We start from the raw sequence: 21,630 nt of genomic DNA, 5'->3' as shown, positions 1-21,630 counted from the left end.
TTCTGACTTCCAAATTATCTGATAATCTTCTAACATCCTCTTTGTTTACTATGATATCCTGTAATCCTCGGCAATGCAATGTCCTACAGTGGTACCTCGACACACGATTATAATTTGTTCTGTGATGACCGTTTTATATCAACAAAATCGTATATCAAATAAATTTTTCCCATAGAAATTAATGGAATTAGAATTAATTCGTTCTTGTGATATGAATTTACCCCCCCACCACAAAAAAAATTAACATGGTTTAAATACCAACCAAATATAGATTCAATATAAGATAAATAAAATGTTTATTGTATGCATGATATAATTTAACTATATTGCCCAAATTAACAACTTAACCCGCAAAACTCGGGACACATCGATAGGCGTTCATCACGCAAGACTCCGGGCACGTCGATAGACATTTAGGCTTTTTACGGCTATATTTTGGCTATTTTCTTCCCGTTTTCTTTGCTTGTGAGCTGGCAACACTCATCAGGAGTAAACATATGCTCTATGTCACTGTCACCAACGATGAATGGTAGGTATGGTAGGAGCAACAGTGATTTCAATGTGTCTGATTCCTCCACCTCTCCCATGCGCCTTACTTCTATACCTCGGGTCTCTCGCCATGTTACGGGGAGACAACTTTTGAATGAGAGTGGTATCAGAACAGGAGAGAGAGAGAGAGAGAGAGAGAGAGAGAGAGAGAGAGAGAGAGAGAGAGAGAGAGAGAGAGAGAGAGAGAGAGAGAGAGAGAGAGAGAGAGAGAGAGAGAGAGAGGATACAAGGGGCTGGTTTTCTTTTGCTCTAGCCAAGGCCGCTGAACCCGATCAGACACAAGGCCATGTAAACCGATGATACTACCTCATTGAACTTGTGATATTTTAGTAACCATGACATCTAGAGACTTCTGTTTTTTTGCATTGCAAAGAGGAAGAGTTGCTTGTGGGCAGAACACCATTTGTACTCACTCGTTTATTGAATTTCTAAACGTAATCAGTAAGTGAATACAGGCTATTTTGTGTGTTTCTCGCCAAACTTTTACTTTTGGGACCCATGATCACAGGGTCTTGAGTTCACAAAACTTTAGAAAAACTAAACACTACCGAGGAGCACAAAGGATGAACAACGATACACAACGCGGGCTGAATGTTCGGGTAGATGTGGGTGCCACCTACCGATTGCTATTCGTATCTTAAAAATATCATCGTATTTCAAGGCATTCATTTCAAGGTATTCATTAACCACGATAAACAAGGGATCACTGTATATATGTATATATAAATATATTCAACTATTATCAGGATTCTATTGATTTGAGATCATAGCATCATTCCAATTAACAAGAAAATTTATTTTATTATAAAAGTGTTAATTAGAAAGCATAGATCTTAATTTGACTAAAAATTTATGCTAGAGGAAAACGTGCGTTTCGTCTGACTCAAGACGGCGGAAAGCCACCTCCAGCCCCAGCCCTAAGAAGCACAATTTCCTGCCTTTCAAAGATAAGCTTGAGCTTATAAGAAAGTGTGAGGCAGGTATAGCTCACAGTGTCATTGCAGTGCAAATGGGTGTTCCTAATTCAACAGTATCAACAATTTGGAAGAACAGGGACAAGTACTGTGAGACTGCTGTCCAAAAATGTACTGTACAGCACCCTAATGTGTTTAATAAAAAAAAGTTAGATATAAATGAAGCCTTTAATAGTAGTACTGATTTAGTCTAAGTTAGTGTTTTTTTAGAGGTTATAGTGATGTTTGAGGGGGTCTAGGCTGGAGGTTGGTCCCTAGCCCCCCTAATTCTTAAGTATCTTATAGGAAAAATTGCTTCACAATTTGAATAAACGCCGAATCCCCATCGAATTGCGAGGATCCCCTGTATAGTCTTTGGTTCATTCTACAGCTTAAAGTTATTCAAATTAGTATTACTAGCAATGACAGTGATTCTTACATTAACACAATATTTACTGGCCATGTTTGAAAACCCATATCTGCAATGCTAAGTAACATGTACGGTGATGCGGGTAAATACCGACCAAGGGGAAACACCAACTGAATGCTCTGGTACCATAAGTATTACAAACTTTGTGCTGTTAATCACCACCAACATAGTGCCAATCCTCAGTGAATAATGAAGCAAAAGGTTTCTAAGAGTGCAGTTGCCTACAGGCTAAAGTATTTGTATGTAATTATTCTATAAGTTCTTCAAATATACATTAAGATGCTTAAACTTCCTTCTCTAGTACAAATAGCTGTTCAAAGTTCATGAAATTTATTTTATTGAGAATAGGTTTTAAGTATGATTTTTGTCTATGGAAGTAAATTTTGTTTTGTTAAATAAATGAAATTTTATATGCTTAATTTTGTTTTGTTAAATAAATGACATTTCTTATATGCTTGTCTTTCATTTCATCACTTAATAATGATGAAAAGTGGCTAAGGTTATCATATATGTTGATTTCAAGCAAAAAGTTTTATGAGCTTCAAAAATATAGGTCAGTGTTCCCCCACACCTAGGTTGGTGTTTCCCCACAGCGGGGAACACTGACCAAGGCCCCAAAAATTTCTGAAGTGCAAAATATGACACTTACTTTCTGAGTTGAGAATTTATGCATATACCACAGGTGGACCATGTTATGTTTGTTTTTATCACAGTTTGCATTCTCTTAGGTACAAAAAAGGATTTTTTATCCAGATCATTGTTCACCCACATCACCCTGTAGGTGGAAAGGAGGTCATTGATTCTGGTGCTCCTATGCATAAAAGCCACAATCTGGTGTGTAATCCAGGTTTAGAGTGGTCTATGAATGTGTATATTGCATAAAGTTTTACAAATGGTAATGTGATATATTTAATTTTTCTAAAGTTGGAACATTGATACTCAGGGAAGTGTTATTTGTCTCTAGCTGATCTGAAAATTCACTTAAGTACTGTACTTATTACATATGCTTTAGTTATCCATCCTAGGTAATAATACCATGTTGGGATTACATTGTTAATGTACCTTTGGGTGTTTCCAGAGGCTACTTTCTTTAGGCAATGGTTCTACTTCAAAGACATCCAGTATGGCTGCCGAAAGCCATCCAGCATCAAGAGCCATGATTAAATCTTCTTCACTAATGACATCACCTCTTCCAATATTGATGAATACTGCATCCTTTCTGTGAATATTTACCAAGAAGTACGTATTGTACATATGCAATTCAAAATAAAAGTTATAGGCAAACAATAAATCTCAGAATATCAACCATACAGTAAATAATAAATACATACTTGGCATGCTTGAAGGCATTTCCACCCAGCATTCCTCTGGTGTTTGGTGTAGATGGCATGATGTTCACAATGTAGTCACACTGACCTAAAAACTCATGCAGCTCACCAGTGTGCCTGGCAAAAATATCTCAGTATTTTTATAATATACATCATCATTAATAATGTTAACAGTATGAATTATCTTACTTATTTGTCTTTTGTAGTTACTAAATAACAAAGTTAGAATCATGAACTAGTTCAGCTACTGCATATCAAAAGCATAAAATGTGACAGGAGTACTGAAAAACTCATCTTCCCAATTATACCTTCACAGGGAGAGGAGAAGGGATATTTGTAACAAGTTTTACTTGGTCAAAACTCATCATAGTGGAGTTGGATATTAATACACAAAACTGATGAGTTCTGAACATATTCCATGCAACATTATCTATTTAAAGCTAGAATACAAAGATCATACTGTACCAATATTTGTCTATATTCTTTGACGTGCATTCAGGAGATGGCACAGTGCGGGTAAATGCGTGGACTTCAGAGTGGAATGCTTTCAAACTCCTGGCAACTAAAGCAAATATACATATTTTAGGTATGTTATTCATGAAGGAATGCTTAAATCCTTAAAAGAGCATCTTAATTTTGAAAGGTTTTGGCTGCAAACACTCACTGAAGTGCATTATTACATTATTAATAATGATACCATAATTGTTCGTTGAACATAGCAATCTCAGACATAAATTTTGTCTTTATTGATTGATAAATACCTCTAACATAGTTTTGGTAATAAAGTATAAGAGAATCCATAACTTGAATACTGCAGCAGAGTGGTTAAAAAATAGGGATAAAAGAGGATGGGACAGGAGGAAGAAAGGTGTTGGTAGTGATGTGACAAGAAGGTTTCTGCAAAAATGGAAAGGAAGGTATAAAAGATTAAAGTAATATGGAGATAGTGCCACTGATGAAACAGAGAATTAATAGGCAGCTGAAATTAACATCCTGTGATTTTCACTAGGGGATAATGCAATTGAACAAAATTAGGAATGATACATCTATGCATGGCACAATGTAAGGGAAAGTTTGTAAATGTAATGAAAGGTGTGCTTGTTGGGTGTTACTGCTGAAGACTTAACATGTAGAAGAAGGCTGATCCTCTGTGATGCAAGAACAATAATGAAAGAAATCATAACTGGATAGACTTCCCTCTGAACTTTTTCTCACAGCCTGTCAATATTTTACAAGACCTACAGATAAAAAGTTGTCTCCCATGTCCTCTACCATAAAAAAGAAAAAACAGAAAATCAAACAAGATTGCAAAGTCAAACATTTCTGAAAGGATAAACTAAAACATGAAAAGTCTTAAGGAGATAAAGAACAAGTACAAAGAATTTAGATGACAAGAGTGGAAAGTACTTAATCTCACCTTCCTTGCCGATATTGCCCATGCCCAGCACACCCACTGTCAGTTCCTTCAGGCTGCGGTAATATGCAATTTTACCCGTGTGTTGCCATTCACTTTTCAGCTGTATAAGGAAATATTTTCAGTAATTAAATCTTTTGATAAAAAGTGGTTTTATACATATACTACTTCCAAAAACTATACACATTTTCCATAAAAAGCTGGAGAATACTCAATGTAGCCAAATATGACTGGCTGAATGACTTGATTTCAGGATTTGACTGAAGAGTCTGTCTCTTCATTTGCTTCGAAGCTACTTAGTGCTTGTGAATTTAAATTTGACTACAGTACTATATAAAAATGTTACCTAATTCCTATGTACTAAAATAGTAAATAACAACTTTATTCTTTATTGATAGTTTATAAGTGCTTGCATGAAAGGTGAGTGAACAAGGCTGTCAAGTATTGTACGCATGTTGCTGCTTGTTCATATTAGAACAGTTTATCTCCAAAATGTTTTACCCTTGTTGGTGGCTTGGGGTGTGGGGAGGAGGTAATGTGCTCCAGGCTACTGACCAGTGGAGAAGAAACAGAAATCCAGAAAATAAGGAAAACTTCAAAACAGCAAGAAATGAATATGCTAAGGTGAAAAAGGAAAAAGAAAAGAACTATGAAAAGGACAGTCGAAAAATGTAAGGAACAACCAAAATTGTTCTACAGATTCATAAATGGAAAAATAAGACAAAAAGAAACAATAGAAAGGTTAAAAGGAGAAAACGGAATGGTGGAAGACCCAAAAAGCATGGCAGAACTGTTAAATAGTAAATTTCATGAGGTCTTTACTAAGGAATCCAAATTTGAAAGACCACAGGGTAATAGAGAGACTGTCTATATGAAAGAGATTAAAGTAACCAAGCTTGAAATAAAAAAGTTGATGACGGAACTAGATGAGGAAAAGGCAATGGGACCGAATGAAGTCTCAGGCAGAATACTGAAAGAATGTAGGGAAGAACTAGCAAGTCCAATATACAACATCATAAAATGCTCAATTGAAAATGGAACAGTGCCAGTGGAGTGGAAAAGAGCTGAGGTGGTTCCCATATATAAGAGCGGAAGGAAGGAAGAACCTTTAAATTACAGACCGATATCACTAACTAGTGTAATATGCAAGATGTGTGAAAAAGTAATAAAGAAGCAATGGATTGAGTTTCTTGAAGACAACAAAATATTATCAAATAGCCAATTTGGTTTTAGAAAAGGTCGGTCATGTGTAACAAATTTATTGAGTTTCTACTCTAGAATAGTTGATAAAGTAAAAGAGAGAGAGAGAGAGGGATGGGTTAACTGTATTTATTTAAATCTAAAAAAGGCGTTTGATAAAGTGCCACATGAAAGATTACTATGGAAGTTAGAGGAGAAGGGTGGCTTAAAAGGAAGCACATTGAGATGGATGAAGAATTACTTAAGGGGGAGAGAAATAAGGACGATAGTTAAAGATATGAAGTCCAAGTGGAGAACAGTAGACAGCGGAGTGCCACAGGGGTCAGTATTGGCGCCAATACTTTTTCTCGTATATATAAATGACATGCCAGAGGGAGTGAACAGCTACATAAATCTGTTTGTGGACGATGCGAAACTGTGCAGAGTCATTAAACAAAAAGAGGATTGTGAAATACTACAGGAAGACTTAAACAAGATCTGGAAATGGAGCAAAAAATGGGAGATGGAATTCAATGTGGACAAAAGCCATGTCATGGAAATGGGAAAAAGTGAAAGATGACCAGTGGGAATCTATAAGATGGGAGATGGAGTAGAACTAGAAAAAGTAAAAAAGGAAAAGGACTTGGGAGTGACAATGGAAGAAAATAATCAACCGGTAAGCCATATTGATAGAATTTTCAGAGAGACATAATTTGCTAAGGAATATTGGAGTAGCATTTCACTATATGGACAAGGAAATGATGAAAAAATTGATAAGTACTAAAATAAGACCTAGATTGGAATATGAAGTTGTGTGGACTCCCCATAAATAGAAACACATAAGAAAATTAGAGAGACTACAAAAAATGGCTACAAGAATGGTTCCAGAATTTAAAGGGATGACATATGAGGAGAGACTAAAGGCTATGGATCTACCAACCTTGGAGCAGAGAAGAGAGAGAGGGGATCTGATACAAGTTTATAAATTGATTAACGGAATGGATGAAGTGGATAATGAGAAACTGATCCTGAGAGAAGAATATGACTTTAGAAGCACAAGATCGCATAGTAAGAAACTAAGGAAGGGACGATGTCTGAGAGATGTTAAAAAATTTAGTTTCCCGCAAAGATTTGTTGAGACTTGGAACAGTTTGAGTGAGGAAGTGGTGTCAGCAAAGAGTGTACATAGTTTTAAAGAAAAATTGGATAAGTGTAGATATGGAGACGGGACCACACGAGCATAAAGCCCAGGCCCTGTAAAACTCCAACTAGGTAAATACAACTAGGTAAATACATGACGCCAGCCTTCTCCTGCCCAGTGAGCCCACAAGACCATGCCACAAAAAGAGTTGAGAGTGATGAGGAAGCTAGCAAAGAGATGGGATCACTCCTATTGTTCTCAAAAACTTCTATGCTTGCACCTTGCCAGGCCAAACTCTTTCAACTTTGTCTATTGACTTCTATCTTTCCTTCTTGCTGGAAGTTTGCCTACATTCAGTATGTTCCTAAAAAGGGTGACCGTTCTAATCCCTCAAACTATTGTCCTATAGCTATAATCTCTTGCTTGTCTAGTTTTTGAGTCTATCCTGAATAGGAAGATTCTTAAACATGTCACTTCACAATCCTTTATCTGATCACCAGTATGGCTTCCGTCAAGGTCGCTCTACTGATGATCTCCTGGCTTTCCTTACTGAGTCTTGGTTATTCTATTCTAGAAATTTCAGTGAAACTTTTGCTGTTGCATTAAACATACCAAAAGCTTTTGATAAAGTCTGGCATACAGCTTTGATTTCAAAACTTCTTCCTACAGTTTCTATCCTTCTCTCTGCAATTTTATCTCAAGTTTTCTTTCCAACCATTCCATTGCTGCTGTGATAGACGGCCACTGTTCACCTAAATCCACTAATAGTGGTGTTCCTCAGGGTTCTGTCCTGTCACCCACTCTCTTTCTATTATTCATTACTGATCTTCTTAACCAAACTTCTTGCCCTATCCACTCCTACACTGATAATACCACCCTACATCTTTCCACGTCCTTTCAGAGACGACCAACACTTCAGGAAGTCAACAGATCACACAGAATGCCTGACTTGATTTTTCTAAGATTTCCGATTAGGGCAAAAAAAATCTAGTAGTTTTCAATGCCTCAAAAACTCAATTCCTCCATCTATCAACTCGACACAACCTTCCAGACAACTATCCCATTTTCTTCAATGACATTCAACTGTCTCCCTCTTCCAAAGTGAATATCCTCAGTCTGTCCTTTACTCATAATCTTAACTGGAAACTTCACATCTCATCTCTTGCTAAAACAGCTTCTGTGAAGTTAGGTGTTCTGAGGTGTCTCTGCCAGTTTTTCTCGCCCTTCTAACTGCTAACTCTGTACAAGGGCCTTATCTGCCCCTGTATAGAATACTCTTCACATGCTTAGGGGTTCCACTCACACAGTCTTATTAGATAGGGCGGAATCAGAAGCTTTTCGTCTCATCAACTCCTTTCCTCTCAGTGACTGTCTTCAGCCTTTTTCTCCCTGCCGAAATGTTGCATCTCTTTCTATCTTTTATTGCTATTTTCATGCTAACTGTTCTATTGATCTTGCTGACTGAATGCTTCCTCACCTCCTGCGGCCTCGCTGCACAAGGCTTTTTTCTTCCTTTCATCCCTTTTCTGTCCAACTCTTTGACACAAGAGTTAACCAGTATTCTCAATCATTCCTACCTTTCACTGGTAAACTCTAGAACTTCCTACCTGACTTTATATTTCCATCTTCCTACGACTTGACTTCTTTTAAGAGGGAAGTAGCAAGACATTTGCATCCTAATTTTGGCTAACCATTTACTTATCTTCAAGGGAACTAGCTTTTTTTTTTAAATATTTTGTTGCCCTTGGCTGGCCCTCTCTTAGAAAAAAAAAAATAAATAAATAAGATAAAATAAATAAATAAATAAATGAAATTGAGAGGATGCCTTTGTCGCTCATCTCCCTGAAAATTTCCAGCAGGTACAGAGGGATGGAATCATGTATGAAAACAGTTGACCTGCATCAAATTCTGGCACAGGTAAGGGCTGTTGTTTGCTATAGTGGCGATGGTTGTGTTCACGAATGTCATGGCACCATGACTGAGGGATCGAGGTACAGGTTTCCCTCACTATTCAATGCGTCATTATTCGATACATATTTTGATTTTCCGACTGTTATGAATTATGTCCACTTGTTCATTTTCTGTTGTCCTGGCTCGTGTATCTAATTTTTAATCAATCATCAAACAGTAAACAAAGTTATGCACTGCTGCAGTCACCATCATCAGAATTCTTTCCCATTAGATGCAAGATAATTAGTCAAAATGATGCAGCTTTTTCTGTTTTTGCTTATCTTGTTGGTCATCTACAGGAGCTGCTGATTCAAGGTTTAAGGTTCCAGCATAGCATTTGTAATAGCGCTGGATAGAACTGTTGTTTCTTCCTTCATTAACTAAAACTGGTTCTTTCATCTAAATGTCTTATTTTCCTTTCTTTGGCCACAGATAATTATGCACTGTTATTTTTTGTAACCTTTTGTGTGAAAGCTGGAAAGTGAACTTGAGCCACCTGTAGCATCAAGATCATGAACAAGATAAGTCTTTCAGTTGTGTTCAGGTGTCAGTATGGTCTGCTAAAATTCATATTCATTGTTGAGTATTACGAGTGATACAAGTGTGATGTTTTCCAAGTGGCTTTTAACACCAAGTTATATAAAGGATAAAAAACCAGGGAGAAGCTTCTCTTTAGAGAAAAAGCCTGAAATTGTTAAGTGTCATGAGGGAGCAAGAGAGCTAACTTCATCACCAGAATTATACATTTGCCCAATCCATTGTCTCCACTGTCATCAAACAAACAGCAAGTGTGAAGAAAGCAGGTGAAACAGCTTCTATGTTAATGGCAAAGGCACTAACAAGGAAGAGGAAACCAGTAATGGAGGAAATGGAGAAATTCTTAAGGCTGTGGTTTGATGACCAGGCTTACTGCTGAGTGGCACCTGCTAACTTGACTGAAACTTATTTTTTTCCTCTTGTCAGTGGATATACGTCTATAGGGAAAACACTGTATAAAAAATAATGAGTCTATAACACTACCTCTTTAGGTGATGCAGAAAAGTGTTCTCTATCTCTCAATACAAGTTAGGCCAAAGTTACTTTCCCCATTAAATTAAATCCTATTGAAACTTAAAGTTCGCTATTTGATCGTGCATTATTCGATCTGATTTTCAGAAATGTAACCCAATCGTAAAACAAGGGAAACCTGTACTGACACAGATCAACAGTTTCGTCTGTAATACTGTGAGCCAGGGACTGCTTAGCTTGTAAAGACATCTATAGCACCTAAAGTCAGAGAAGTACCTGATGCACTTCACAGTGTGGAGTGAAATACTACTGCTATGGTGTCCTGGGCCACATTGTGTCAGTATGTCTGGGAAACAACTGAGGATGGGAGGGGTCAATGCCAGCCTCCTCTCTCAACAAACAGTGAATGAGGTTCTTGAGTTATGGCTGGATGGGATCCAGCACAGACTTTTGGTGAACACTGGGCGCTCACAGTGCATGACTCAAATTTCGTACTGCAAAAAGTGGAGAAAAGGAGAACATAATTATTCTGGCGATCTACATTGAGAAGCAGAGATGCGAGGGCATGGGTGCGGCAAGCCTTTGTCCTGACAATGGTGCCTCTGTTGATGTTAACATGTTCATGATCAGTGCTAAATCTTTGGGGTTCTCATTCATGTTAGGAATTAATGGTATTGCTGTCTTGAGGGAGTTTCAGTCAACGTGCATTGACAAGTACAATTTGATGTAAAGAATGCCCTGATTTGTGTAGCTGAGGATAGAGAAAGTGTCACTGAAGAAGAGGGCATAGTTGTCTGGAAGATTGTGTTGAGTTGATAGATGGAGGAATTGAGTTATTAAGGCACTGAACACTGCTAAGTTTTCTCCACCCCTATAAGAAATCTAAAAAGATCAGAAGTTAGGTGCTCTGTGGCATCTCTGCGTGATCTGATGACTTTCTGAAGGGTTTGGAAAGATGTAGGGTGGTATCATCCGTGTAGGAGTGTCTAGGGCAAGAAGTTTGGTTAAGGTCATTAATGAATGATAGAAAGAAAGTAGGTGACAGGACAAAACCCTGAGGAACACCACTTTTAGTATATTTAAAAGAAGAACAGTGGCCCTCTACCATGGATGCAATAGAATGGTTGAAAAGGAAACTTGAGAAAAGTTACAGAGAAAAGGATAGAAACCATAGGAGAGCAGTTTTGAAATCAAAACTTTGTACCAGACTCTATCAAAAGCTTTAGATAAGTCTAACATGACAGCAAAAGTTTCACCAAAATCTCTAAGAGGATCACCAAGACTCAGTAAGGAAAGCCAGATCACCAGTAGAGCGACCTTGACAGAAGCCATAATGGTCATCCAATAGAAGATTGTGAAGTGATAGATATTTAACCTTTAAACAGAAATGCCAAATTTCACTCATACTAATTGTATCCTGACTCTATTTGGACCCACTGAAAAAAAAAAAAAAAAAAAAAAAAAAAATCTTTTTTACGTAGGGAAGAGTGACCAGCCAATGGCAAAAAAAAAGAAAGTTAGAAAAAGGCCCACTTGAGCGCTGGCTCTTCAAAGAGTTCAAAAAGTGCCAAAACCGTCAGCCAGAATTAGGGGAGCAAATGCCTCGATACCTCCCTCTTAAAAGAAGACAAGTTGTAGGAATTCGGAAATACAGATGCAGGGAGGGAGTTCCAGAGTTTACCAGTGAAAGGGATGAATGATTGAGTGTATTGGTTAACTCTTGCATTAGAGAGTTGGACAGAATAGGGATGAGAGAAAGAAGAAAGCCTTGTGCAGCATGGCCGCAGGAGGAGGGGAGGCATGCAGTTAGCAAGATCAGTAGAACAGTTACTATGAAAATAGCAATAAAATATAGAAAGGGATGCAACATTTCAGCGGTGAGAAAGAGACTGAAGACAGTTAGTCAGAGGAGGGGAGTTGATGAGACGAAGAACTTTCGATTCCACCCTATCAAGCAAAGCTGTGTGACTGGAACCCCCCCAAACATGCGAAGAGTATTTCATACAGGGACGGATAATGCCCTTATACAGAGTAAGCAGTTGGAGGGGCGAGAAAAACTGTCAGAGATGCCTCAGAACACCTAACTTCATAGAAGCTATTTTAGCAAGAGATGAGATGTGAAGTTTCCAGCTAAGATTATGAGCGAAGGACAGACCAAGGATATTCATTGTGGAAGAGGGAGACAGTTGAGTGTCATTAAAGAAGAGGAGATAGTTGTCTGGAAGGTTGTGTCGAGTTGATAGATGGAGAAATTGAGTTTTTGAGGCATTGAAAACTACTAGATTTTCTCTGCCCCAATCGGAAATCTTAGAAAGATCGGAAATCAGGCGTTCCGTGGCGTCCCCGCGTGATCTGTTGATTTCCTGAAAGGTTGGACGTCTCTGAATGTGGAAAGATGTAGGGTGGTATCATCAGTGTAGGAGTGGGTAGGGCAAGAAGTTTGGTTAAGAAGGTCATTAATGAATAATAGAAAGAGAGTGGGTGACAGGACAGAACCCTAAGGAACACCACTATTAATAGGTTTAGGAGAAGAACAGCAGCCGTCTACCACAGCAGCAACAGTGCGGTCGGAAAGGAAACTTGAGATAAGGTTGCAGAGAGAAGGATAGAGGCCGTGGGAGGGCAGTATTGAAATCAAAGCTTTATGCCAGACTCTATCAAAAGCTTTTGATACGTCTAACGCAACAGCAAAAGTTTCACCAAAATCTCTAAAAGAGGATGACCAAGACTCAGTAAGGAAAGCCAGAAGATCACCTTGACAGAAGTCATACTGGCGATCAGACAGAAGATTGTGAAGTGACAGATGTTTGAGAATCTTCCTATTCAGGATAGATTCAAAAACTTTAGACAAGCAAGAGATTCAAGCTATAGGACGGTAGTTTGAGGGGTTAGAACGGTCACCCTTTTTAGGAACAGGCTGAATGTAGGCGAACTTCCAGCAGGAAGGAAAGGTAGAAGTCGATAGACAAAGTTGGAAGAGTTTGGCCAGGGAAGGTGCAAGCACAGAAGCACAGTTTTTGAGAACAATAGGAGGGACCCATCAGGTCCATAAGCCTTCCAAGGGTTTAGGCCAGCAAGGGCATGGAAAACATCATTACGAAGAATTTTTATTGTAGACATGAAATAGTCAGAGGGAGGAGGAGAGGAAGGGACAAGCCCAGAATCGTCCAAGGTGGAGTTGTGAGCAAAGGTTTGAGAAAAGAGTTCAGCTTTAGAGACAGAAGAGATGGCAGTGGTGCCATCAGGATGAAACAAAGGAGGGAAAGATGAAGAAGTGAAGTTATTTGAGACGTTTTTGGCTAGATGCCAGAAGTCACGAGAAGACTTTGAGTTTGAAAGATTTTGACATTTCCTATTTATGAAAGAGTGTTTGGCAAGTTGAAGAACAGACTTGGCATGATTCTGGGTAGAGATATAAAGTGCATGAGATTCAGGAGATGGAAGGCTCAAGTACCTTTTGTGGGCAACCTCTCTATCATGTATAGCACGAGAACAGGCTGAGTTAAACCAAGGTTTAGAAGGTTTAGGTTGAGAAAAAGAATTAGGAATGTACGCCTCCATGCCAGATACTAACACGTCAGTTATGCGTTCAGCACAAAGAGATGGGTCTCTGACACGGATGCAATAATCATTCCCGGGAAAATCAGCATAATACCTCCTCAGCTCCCCTAAACTGGCAGAGGCAAAACGCCAGAGGCACCTTCGCTTTGGGGGATCCTGCGGAGGGATTGGAAAAATAGGACAAGACACAAAAATGAGATTGTTATCGGAGGAACCCAACGGAGATGAAAGGGTGACAGCATAAGCAGAAGGGTTAGAGGTGAGGAAGAGATCAAGAATGTTGGGCGCGTCTCCAAAACGGTCAGGAATACGAGTAGGGTGTTGCACCAGTTGCTCTAGGTCATGGAGGATAGCAAAGTTCAAGGCTAGTTCACCAGGGTGGTCAGTGAAGGGAGAGGAAAGACAAAGCTGGTGGTGAACATTAAAATCTCCAAGAATGGAAATCTCAGCGAAAGGGTAGAGGGACAGAATGTGCTCCACTTTAGAAGTTAAGTAGTCGAAGAAATTACTATAGTTAGAAGAGTTAGGGGAGAGATAAACAGCACAGATGAATTTAATTTGAGAGTGACTGTTAAGTCGTAACCAGATGGTGGAAAATTCGGAAGACTCAAGAGCGTGGGCAAGAGAGCAAGTTAAGTCATTGCGTACATAGATGCAACATCCAGCTTTGGAATGAAAATGAGAATAGAGAAAGAAGGAGGGAACAGAGAAGGGGCTACTGTCAGTTGCCTCAGACAGCTGTGTTTCGGTGAGGAAAAGAAGATGAGGTTTAGTAGAGGAGAGGTGGTGTTCCACAGATTGAAAATTGGATCTATATATATATATATATATATATATATATATATATATATATATATATATATATATATATATATATATATATATATATTGTTAGGGGCACCACATTATTTCCCCTTTATTTAATTATATTATATGCGTAGCCTATGGCCACCCCAGCACAGCCTCGGGCTGTTCTGTTGAGCAGACAACCCACCTCCCTCTTCTCGCTTCTCGTTGCAAGCGGGAGTCAGTACTAAGGTAGTCTTCAGCTTAGGTGGACACGGACTCTCGTGGGTCTGGCACATGGTAGAGCTACGTGTTGCTGGGCTTCTCTAGGTGCTCACTAGTCATCGGTCTGGGAGTTGTGCCCTCCTGTTTGAGTAGCTGGCTTGTTACTTGTAGACCATGACTGTTAGAGCAACGGGCTTGTTTTCTAGGAGAAGTGTAGTTGGTTGGTGGCATTTCTCCTGTGTGGTGCGTCTGTCCACTCGTGGTGGCGGCGCGGAGAGACGAGTTAGGGTCTTGTCTTGACTGTTGTAGGTGGCCGTGATCACCAGTGGGGTTTGGTGGGCGACTGTGTGCCCCCATCATCTGTTGTGTAGTATCAGTAGTATACTATTTATAGTACCGGCCAGTCTTCAGCTGAGGCAACACGTACGCTCTGGGCACAAGATAGAGATACGTGTGCAGGACTGTGTGTTAGAGGTACTCAAGTAGTCATTGGTTTGGGAGTTGTGCCCTCCTTGAGTAGCTGGCATGCTACTGGTAGACCGTGACTGTTAGAGCAACGGGCTTGTTGCTCTAGGAGAAGCGTAGTTGGTTTGGCTGCACTTCTGTTTTGCGTCAGTCCTGTCTTGTGGCGGCAACGCGTGGGAGAGACGCGGAATTGTCTTGTCCTGTTAGTTGTTGTGGTGGCCGTGGTCACCAGTGTGTTTTGGTGGGTGGCTGTGTGCCCCCATCATCTTTAGTATAGCCCCAGTAGTATACTGTGTTGTAGTGGTTGTAGCCATGCACACTAGTGAATGCTGAGAGGCTTCATGCTGTCAGCCAGGTGTATGTAGTTCTCATCCGTCAGACTTGTCTGTGACGAGTATCTGGACTCCTTGTATGGCTGTTGTCATCCGTAGGTGGTGTCTGGGCTTGTGTGTACACCACCGGATGTGCTGTATACATCATATGTTGTAGTAGTCGTAGCCTAGGGAAGTCAGTCTGACAAGTGTTAGGAAGCACTTGTCGTAGTAATAGATAGTATAATAATATATACACTGCGCGTGTTGTCCCAGTCTGTGATTCATCACCGTCTGTGGGCAAGGCGTGTGGAGAGGCATTAATACTTCATAGAGAAGTGGGTGGAATTGTCCTTGTGGGCGGTTTCTCTAGGGGGTATTAAGGCCTCGCCCTGTTACACATAACATCTACCATTTATAAATTCTACTTGGTTGGGTACAGGAGGAGAAGGAGTTGCTAATGAGATTCCCTTACAGTGGGGGGAAGTTATACACTGTTGGCGACCTTTAAAGAACCTGAGTGTTGCGGCTGCTGTGATTTATAGTGGTGGGGGGCCTGTGGAGTGTTATATCCCCCACTAACTGTACAGTAATAAACTGGCGATCGTGCCAGACCAACACACTCCTCAGTGAGCAGCAGCAGAGAGTCATAGCTAGAGTGGCGTACGTAACAATATATATATATATATATATATATATATATATATATATATATATATATATATATATATATATATATATATATACAGTAAAGTCCCGGGTTACGTCAGTCTCGAGTTACGTCAAACTTGTAGTTACATCAGTCCACTATAAGGCAATTTAAGATTAAAAAAATAAAAAATTTATAAATCGTAAAGTGCGGGATTTATTGCTATTGTTGGTGGTTGCCCGCCACACCGCCCGCCTCACACTTGAATACAATAACACCCTGCCTCAGTTCCACCACACCATCGCCCCTGGCAAGAGTGTTATCCTACTTCTGCGTTTACTGACTCAAGTTCTTAGTATCTTGCTCAATGGCACCAAAGAGAAAACTTCTTAGTGACAGCAGTGATGCTAAGAAAAGGAAAACCATTATGCTACAAGAAAAAGAGGACATAATTAAAAGACATGAGAAGGGAGGCAGCAGCTGTGTGTGAGGGAGGGAAGAAGAAAATGGGAAGCCCGTTACCATGACAACGGGGAGGTTGACGACCTTGAGGGCTCGCACACCCATCACAACAATAACAACTCCAGAGCCTTCGCCTGGGCCACACGACACTCGCAGCTGACTTGCACTGTCTGCGCCTGTCTGCTGATCCCTATTGCCCTTTCCCATTGCCTTTCCTGCCCCGCTGCACACGCTTCTATTCCCACCGCACTGCACTACGCTCCTAGCTGTCCGCCCTGTGGGCGTCACAACATTCGACCTGCCCACCCTCCTGGCAGCCTCAAGTATCCACCCCTCTAGGCAACCTGCAGTCCTTCGCATTCATGGCCCTAATCAACAACAAAAACAAGCTTGTGTTTCATATTCCTACATAGTTGTAAATAATATAACAATATAACCTTTAACTTACCTGAATGACCATAAACAATGATTGGTTGAAAACTCGATAATATGCTTTGAAATGTACAGAAACTCAAGTTACGTACAAAATCGACTTACGTCATGTTTCAGGAACGTAACTCTGACGTAAACCGAGACCTTACTATATATATATATATATATATATATATATATATATATATATATATATATATATATACAGTGGAGACTCAATACTCGAATGTCTAAATAGTCGAACTTTTCATTAGTCGAACGCAAAAGTTTGACTTAATACTAAAAAAAAAAACCTATCAGTTGAACGTCCGTCCATGTGGCCATAAACAAAAAAGGCCTCATCCTTCCCGCCGCCCCACGCACCCCACCGGTCCACCACAGCCAATTGATCCTTCGCTGTCATAAGAATAACATTGTCCTGCACTTTCATCCTTCCCGCTGCCCCACGCACCCCACTGGTCCACCACAGCCATTTAATCTTTCGCTGTTGTAAGAATAACATTGTCCTGTGCTTTCTCTCTTTTTTTTTTTTTTTTTTTTTTTTTTGCATTTTGAAGCTTACAATGGCACTGAAGAGGCTTGTTAGTGGTGAGAAAAAGCCTACAAGAAAAAATGTAATGACAACCATCAAAAGGAAAAAGGAAATTATTGATAAATACACCAAGAGGCTTGTTAGTGGTGATAATAAGCCTACAAGAAAAAATGTAATGAAAACCATCAAAAGGAAAAAGGAAATTATTGATAAATACAAGAAAAAAGGAAGAATAACCGATCTTGCAGCTGAGTGCTGTATGGCTAAGTCTACAGTAGCCACAATACTGAAGAACACAGAGCTCATTAAAAGAGCTGATGTGGTTATTGGTGTGAAAAGGTAATTTAAGCAACCTGCGGCAGTAGAAGAAATGGAAAAACTGTTGATTGGATAAATCAAAGGCAGATGGCTGGTGATTCTTTGTCAGAGGGTATAATTTGTGCGAAGGCTAGGCTGCTTCATCGTGATCTTATTTCTGATACTACATCTGACTCCAATGATGATTTTATAAAGTAAGTAAAGGCTGGTTTGTGAATTTCAAGAAAAGAACTGGAATTCATTCTGTTGTGACGCACAGTGAGCCCGCAAGTGCTGACAGAGTTGCCGCTGAGTAATTTGTGCCTGAATTTAAGAAATTTGTGAATAAGGAGAGCTTAATTGTGATGACACTGGCCTGTTTTAGAGAAAAAAAAACTACCAAACATGATCTATATAACAAAGGAAGAGAAGTGTTTGGCAGGACACAAGCCCAAGAAAGACAGGCCAACCTCGCTTCAGTGTGCCAATGCTAGCGACGACTGCAAAATTAAACTGCTGCTTTTTTCTAAACTTAGGTTTGGCAATCGCTGGAGCGAATTACCTGATTTATAGGTATCAATAGTCAAACTTTTTAATACTTGAACGACCATTTGGAACGAATTAATTTTGAGTATTGAGTCTCCACTGTATATATATATATATATATATATATATATATATATATATATATATATATATATATATATATACATATATATATATATGTATATATATATACAGTAATGCTCCGCTTAACGAACGTTCGTTTAACGAATTTTCGGTTTAACGTACTAAATAAATTTAGCCCAAAAATCCGTATAACGTACAACCACATCCGTTTTATCGAGTTTTCTGAGTTTGAAATTGGCGGGTGAGGGACCAAACACGGTAGTTTCGTTGTAATTGGCTGGCTCCTGGAGCTGGATCTAAGATTCTTTAACAACGTCAGAGCAACCTCTTGCAGCGAAATGGCATCCGTGAATGCTTGGAGGGACGGTGACAAGATTGCTTTCAGGTTGCTCTGAGGTTGCTGGGAACACCACCTCTGGAGGTGGTGTTACTGTCTTATATATGCATTTATGTTCACAAAACAACATTTCTATTAGCTTTTTACAAACCTTGCTTCAAGAAAGGATTGTTTTGTAATGTATAAAGTGAAATCTTATATGGAATACCAAAAAATAAAGCAGAGATGAGATGAGCCACAGGCAGGCGGAGACTCACTCTGTCTTCTTCTTCTTCTTGTGACCCTTTTGCTTGCGTGTTACTTTCATTATGATGTTTATGTTTTCACTTCTCTATTGCTTGCTATAATGGATATCATATCTTAGTATTCATATACGCTCATGCCACGAGGATAACCTCGATTCTGTGGCACTGAGTGATAGTGAATTACTAATGAAATACCGCGGTATTTCATTAATAATTCACTGTCACTCAGTGCCACGGAGTCGAGGTTATCCTCATGGCATGAGCGTATATGAATACTAAGATATGATATCCATTATAGCAGGTAATAGAGGAATGGAAACAAATATCATGGGGAAAGGGGAAAGACAACACGCAGGCTAAAAGGGTCACAAGAAGAAGAAGAAGCAGCCGAGTTGCCGCGAGTCTCCCGCTTCGTCTGTGGCTCATCTCAAATCTGCTTTATTTTTTGGTATTCCATGTAAGATTTCACTTCATGCATTACAAAACAATCCTTTCTTGGTGGCAAGGTTTGTAAAAAGCTAATAGAAATGTTGTTTTGTGAACATAAATGCGAGATTGTGAGAGAATTTGTACATAGCTCCTCTAACTTCCAATGACTCATATGACATCATAAAAGTAGTGGTAAACCGGTAGCCCAATATCCTACCAAAAGTATATATCATTTTTTTTTTTTAACCCATGTGATATGTTGGGGACCAGCCCAGAATGCATCCCCCCCCTATTTCCATTATTTCCTATAGGAAAATGACATCCGCTTAACGAATTTTCACTCTACGAACAGCTTTGACACCCCACCCCCTATTCTGTTCGTTAAGTGGAGTATTACTGTGTGTATATATATATATATATATATATATATATGTCTTGATTCTTTAAGTCACCGCCGCAATGTTGCATCTTTATCTGTCTTCTACCGCTGTTTTCATGCTGTCTGCTCTTCTGAACTTGCTAACTGCATGCCTTCCCCCTCCTGCGGCCTCGCTGCACAAGACTCTCTACTTCTTCTCATCCCTATTCTGTCCATCTTCCTAATGCAAGAGTTAACCAGTATCTTCACTCCTTCATTCCCTACACTGGTAAACTCTGGAACTCTCTACCTGTGTCTGTATTTCCACCTGCCTATGACTTAAACTCTTTCAAAGAGGAGTGTCAAGACACCTCTTACGTTAACTGGACCCTCCTTTTAGATTTTTGTTTTTTCTCTTTCTACTTTTCTTTTAACAGGGCCTGGCAACCAGCGGGATTTTTTTTTTTTTTTCCAACACTGTGTTTGCCTTGGCCAGTGCCCTTGTAATGTAAAAAAAATATATATATATATATATATATATATATATATATATATATATATATATATATATATATATATATATATATATATATATATATATATATATACAGCAGTACCTCAACAAACGATTTTAATTTGTTCCATGACAATTGTTGTATATAAAAAAAATCGTATATCAAATAAATTTTTCCCATAGAAATTAATGGAAATAGACTTAATTTGTTCTTGTGGTATGAATTTATCCCCCTCCCCCTTCAAAAAATTAACATGCTTTAAATACCAACCAAATATAAGATAAATACAATGTTTATTCTATGCATGATACAAATTAACTTTACTGCCTAAAATAACAACTTAACCCGCAAAACTCGGGACACATCGATAGACGTTCATCACACAAGACTCGGGGCACGTCGATGGACATTTAGGCTTTTTATGGTTACATTTTGAATATTTTCTTCCCTATTTCTTTGCTTGTGAGCTGGCAACATTTATCAGGAGTAAACATATGCTCTACATCACTGTTACTAACGATGGATGGTAGGAGCAACAGTGAGTTCACTGTGTCTGATTCTGCCACCTCTCCCGCGCACCTTACTTCTATACCTTGGGTCACACCACATTATGGGGATAAAACTTTTGAATGAGAGTGGTATCAGAACAGGAGACAGAGAGAGAGAGAGAGAGAGAGAGAGAGAGAGAGAGAGAGAGAGAGAGAGAGAGAGAGAGAGAGAGAGAGAGAGAGAGAGAGAGAGAGAGAGAGAGAGAGAGAGAGAGACGATACAAGAGGCCTGTTTTCTCTTGCTCTAGCCAAGGCCGCTGATACTACCTCATTGAACTTGTGATATTTTGGTAACCATGACATCTAGAGACTTCTGTTGTTTTGCATTGCAAAGAGGAAGAGTTGCTTGTGGGCAGAACACCATTTGTACTCACTCATTTATTGAATTTCTAAGTGTAATCAGTATGTGAATACCAGCTATTTTGTGTGTTTCTCACCAAACTTTTACTTTTGGGACCCATGATCATGGGGTCTTGAGTTCACAAAACTTTAGAAAAATACACATTGCTGAGGAGCACAGCACAGACACACACATGCACAAAGGATGAACAACAATACACAACACAGGCTGAATGTTCAGGTGGACATGGGTAGCTGAACGATCGCTGCACCACCTACCGATGGCTATTCGTATCTTAAAAATATCGTCGTATTTCAAGGCGTAAATTATATGAAATTTTTCGTTGTATATAAAAAAAATAGTATGTTATATATATATATATATATATATATATATATATATATATATATATATATATATATATATATATATATATATATATATATATATATATATATATATATATATATATATATATATATATATATATATATATATATATATATATATATATATATATATATATATATATATATATATATATATATATATGGTA

The 21,630-nt window shown here is 39.0% G+C and overlaps 1 protein-coding gene across 2 annotated transcripts in view; it reads right to left on the bottom strand.

Moving 5' to 3' along the window:
- The window catches only part of LOC123515668 (glyoxylate/hydroxypyruvate reductase A-like), a 79,144-nt gene that overhangs the window by 5,585 nt on the left and 51,929 nt on the right, over positions 1-21,630 (bottom strand). For both annotated transcript variants that reach the window (XM_045274490.1, XM_045274491.1), the window contains 4 exons: positions 4,678-4,777; positions 3,726-3,822; positions 3,264-3,377; positions 2,995-3,151 (listed from right to left, as the gene is read on the bottom strand). In XM_045274490.1, coding sequence (XP_045130425.1) covers positions 2,995-3,151; positions 3,264-3,377; positions 3,726-3,822; positions 4,678-4,777 — 468 coding nt within the window. The remainder of the gene's footprint in view (positions 1-2,994; positions 3,152-3,263; positions 3,378-3,725; positions 3,823-4,677; positions 4,778-21,630) is intronic.

Source organism: Portunus trituberculatus, chromosome 39 (genome assembly GCF_017591435.1).
Source record: "Portunus trituberculatus isolate SZX2019 chromosome 39, ASM1759143v1, whole genome shotgun sequence".
Lineage (NCBI taxonomy): Eukaryota > Metazoa > Arthropoda > Malacostraca > Decapoda > Portunidae > Portunus > Portunus trituberculatus.
This window is presented reverse-complemented; position numbering and strand designations above follow the sequence as displayed.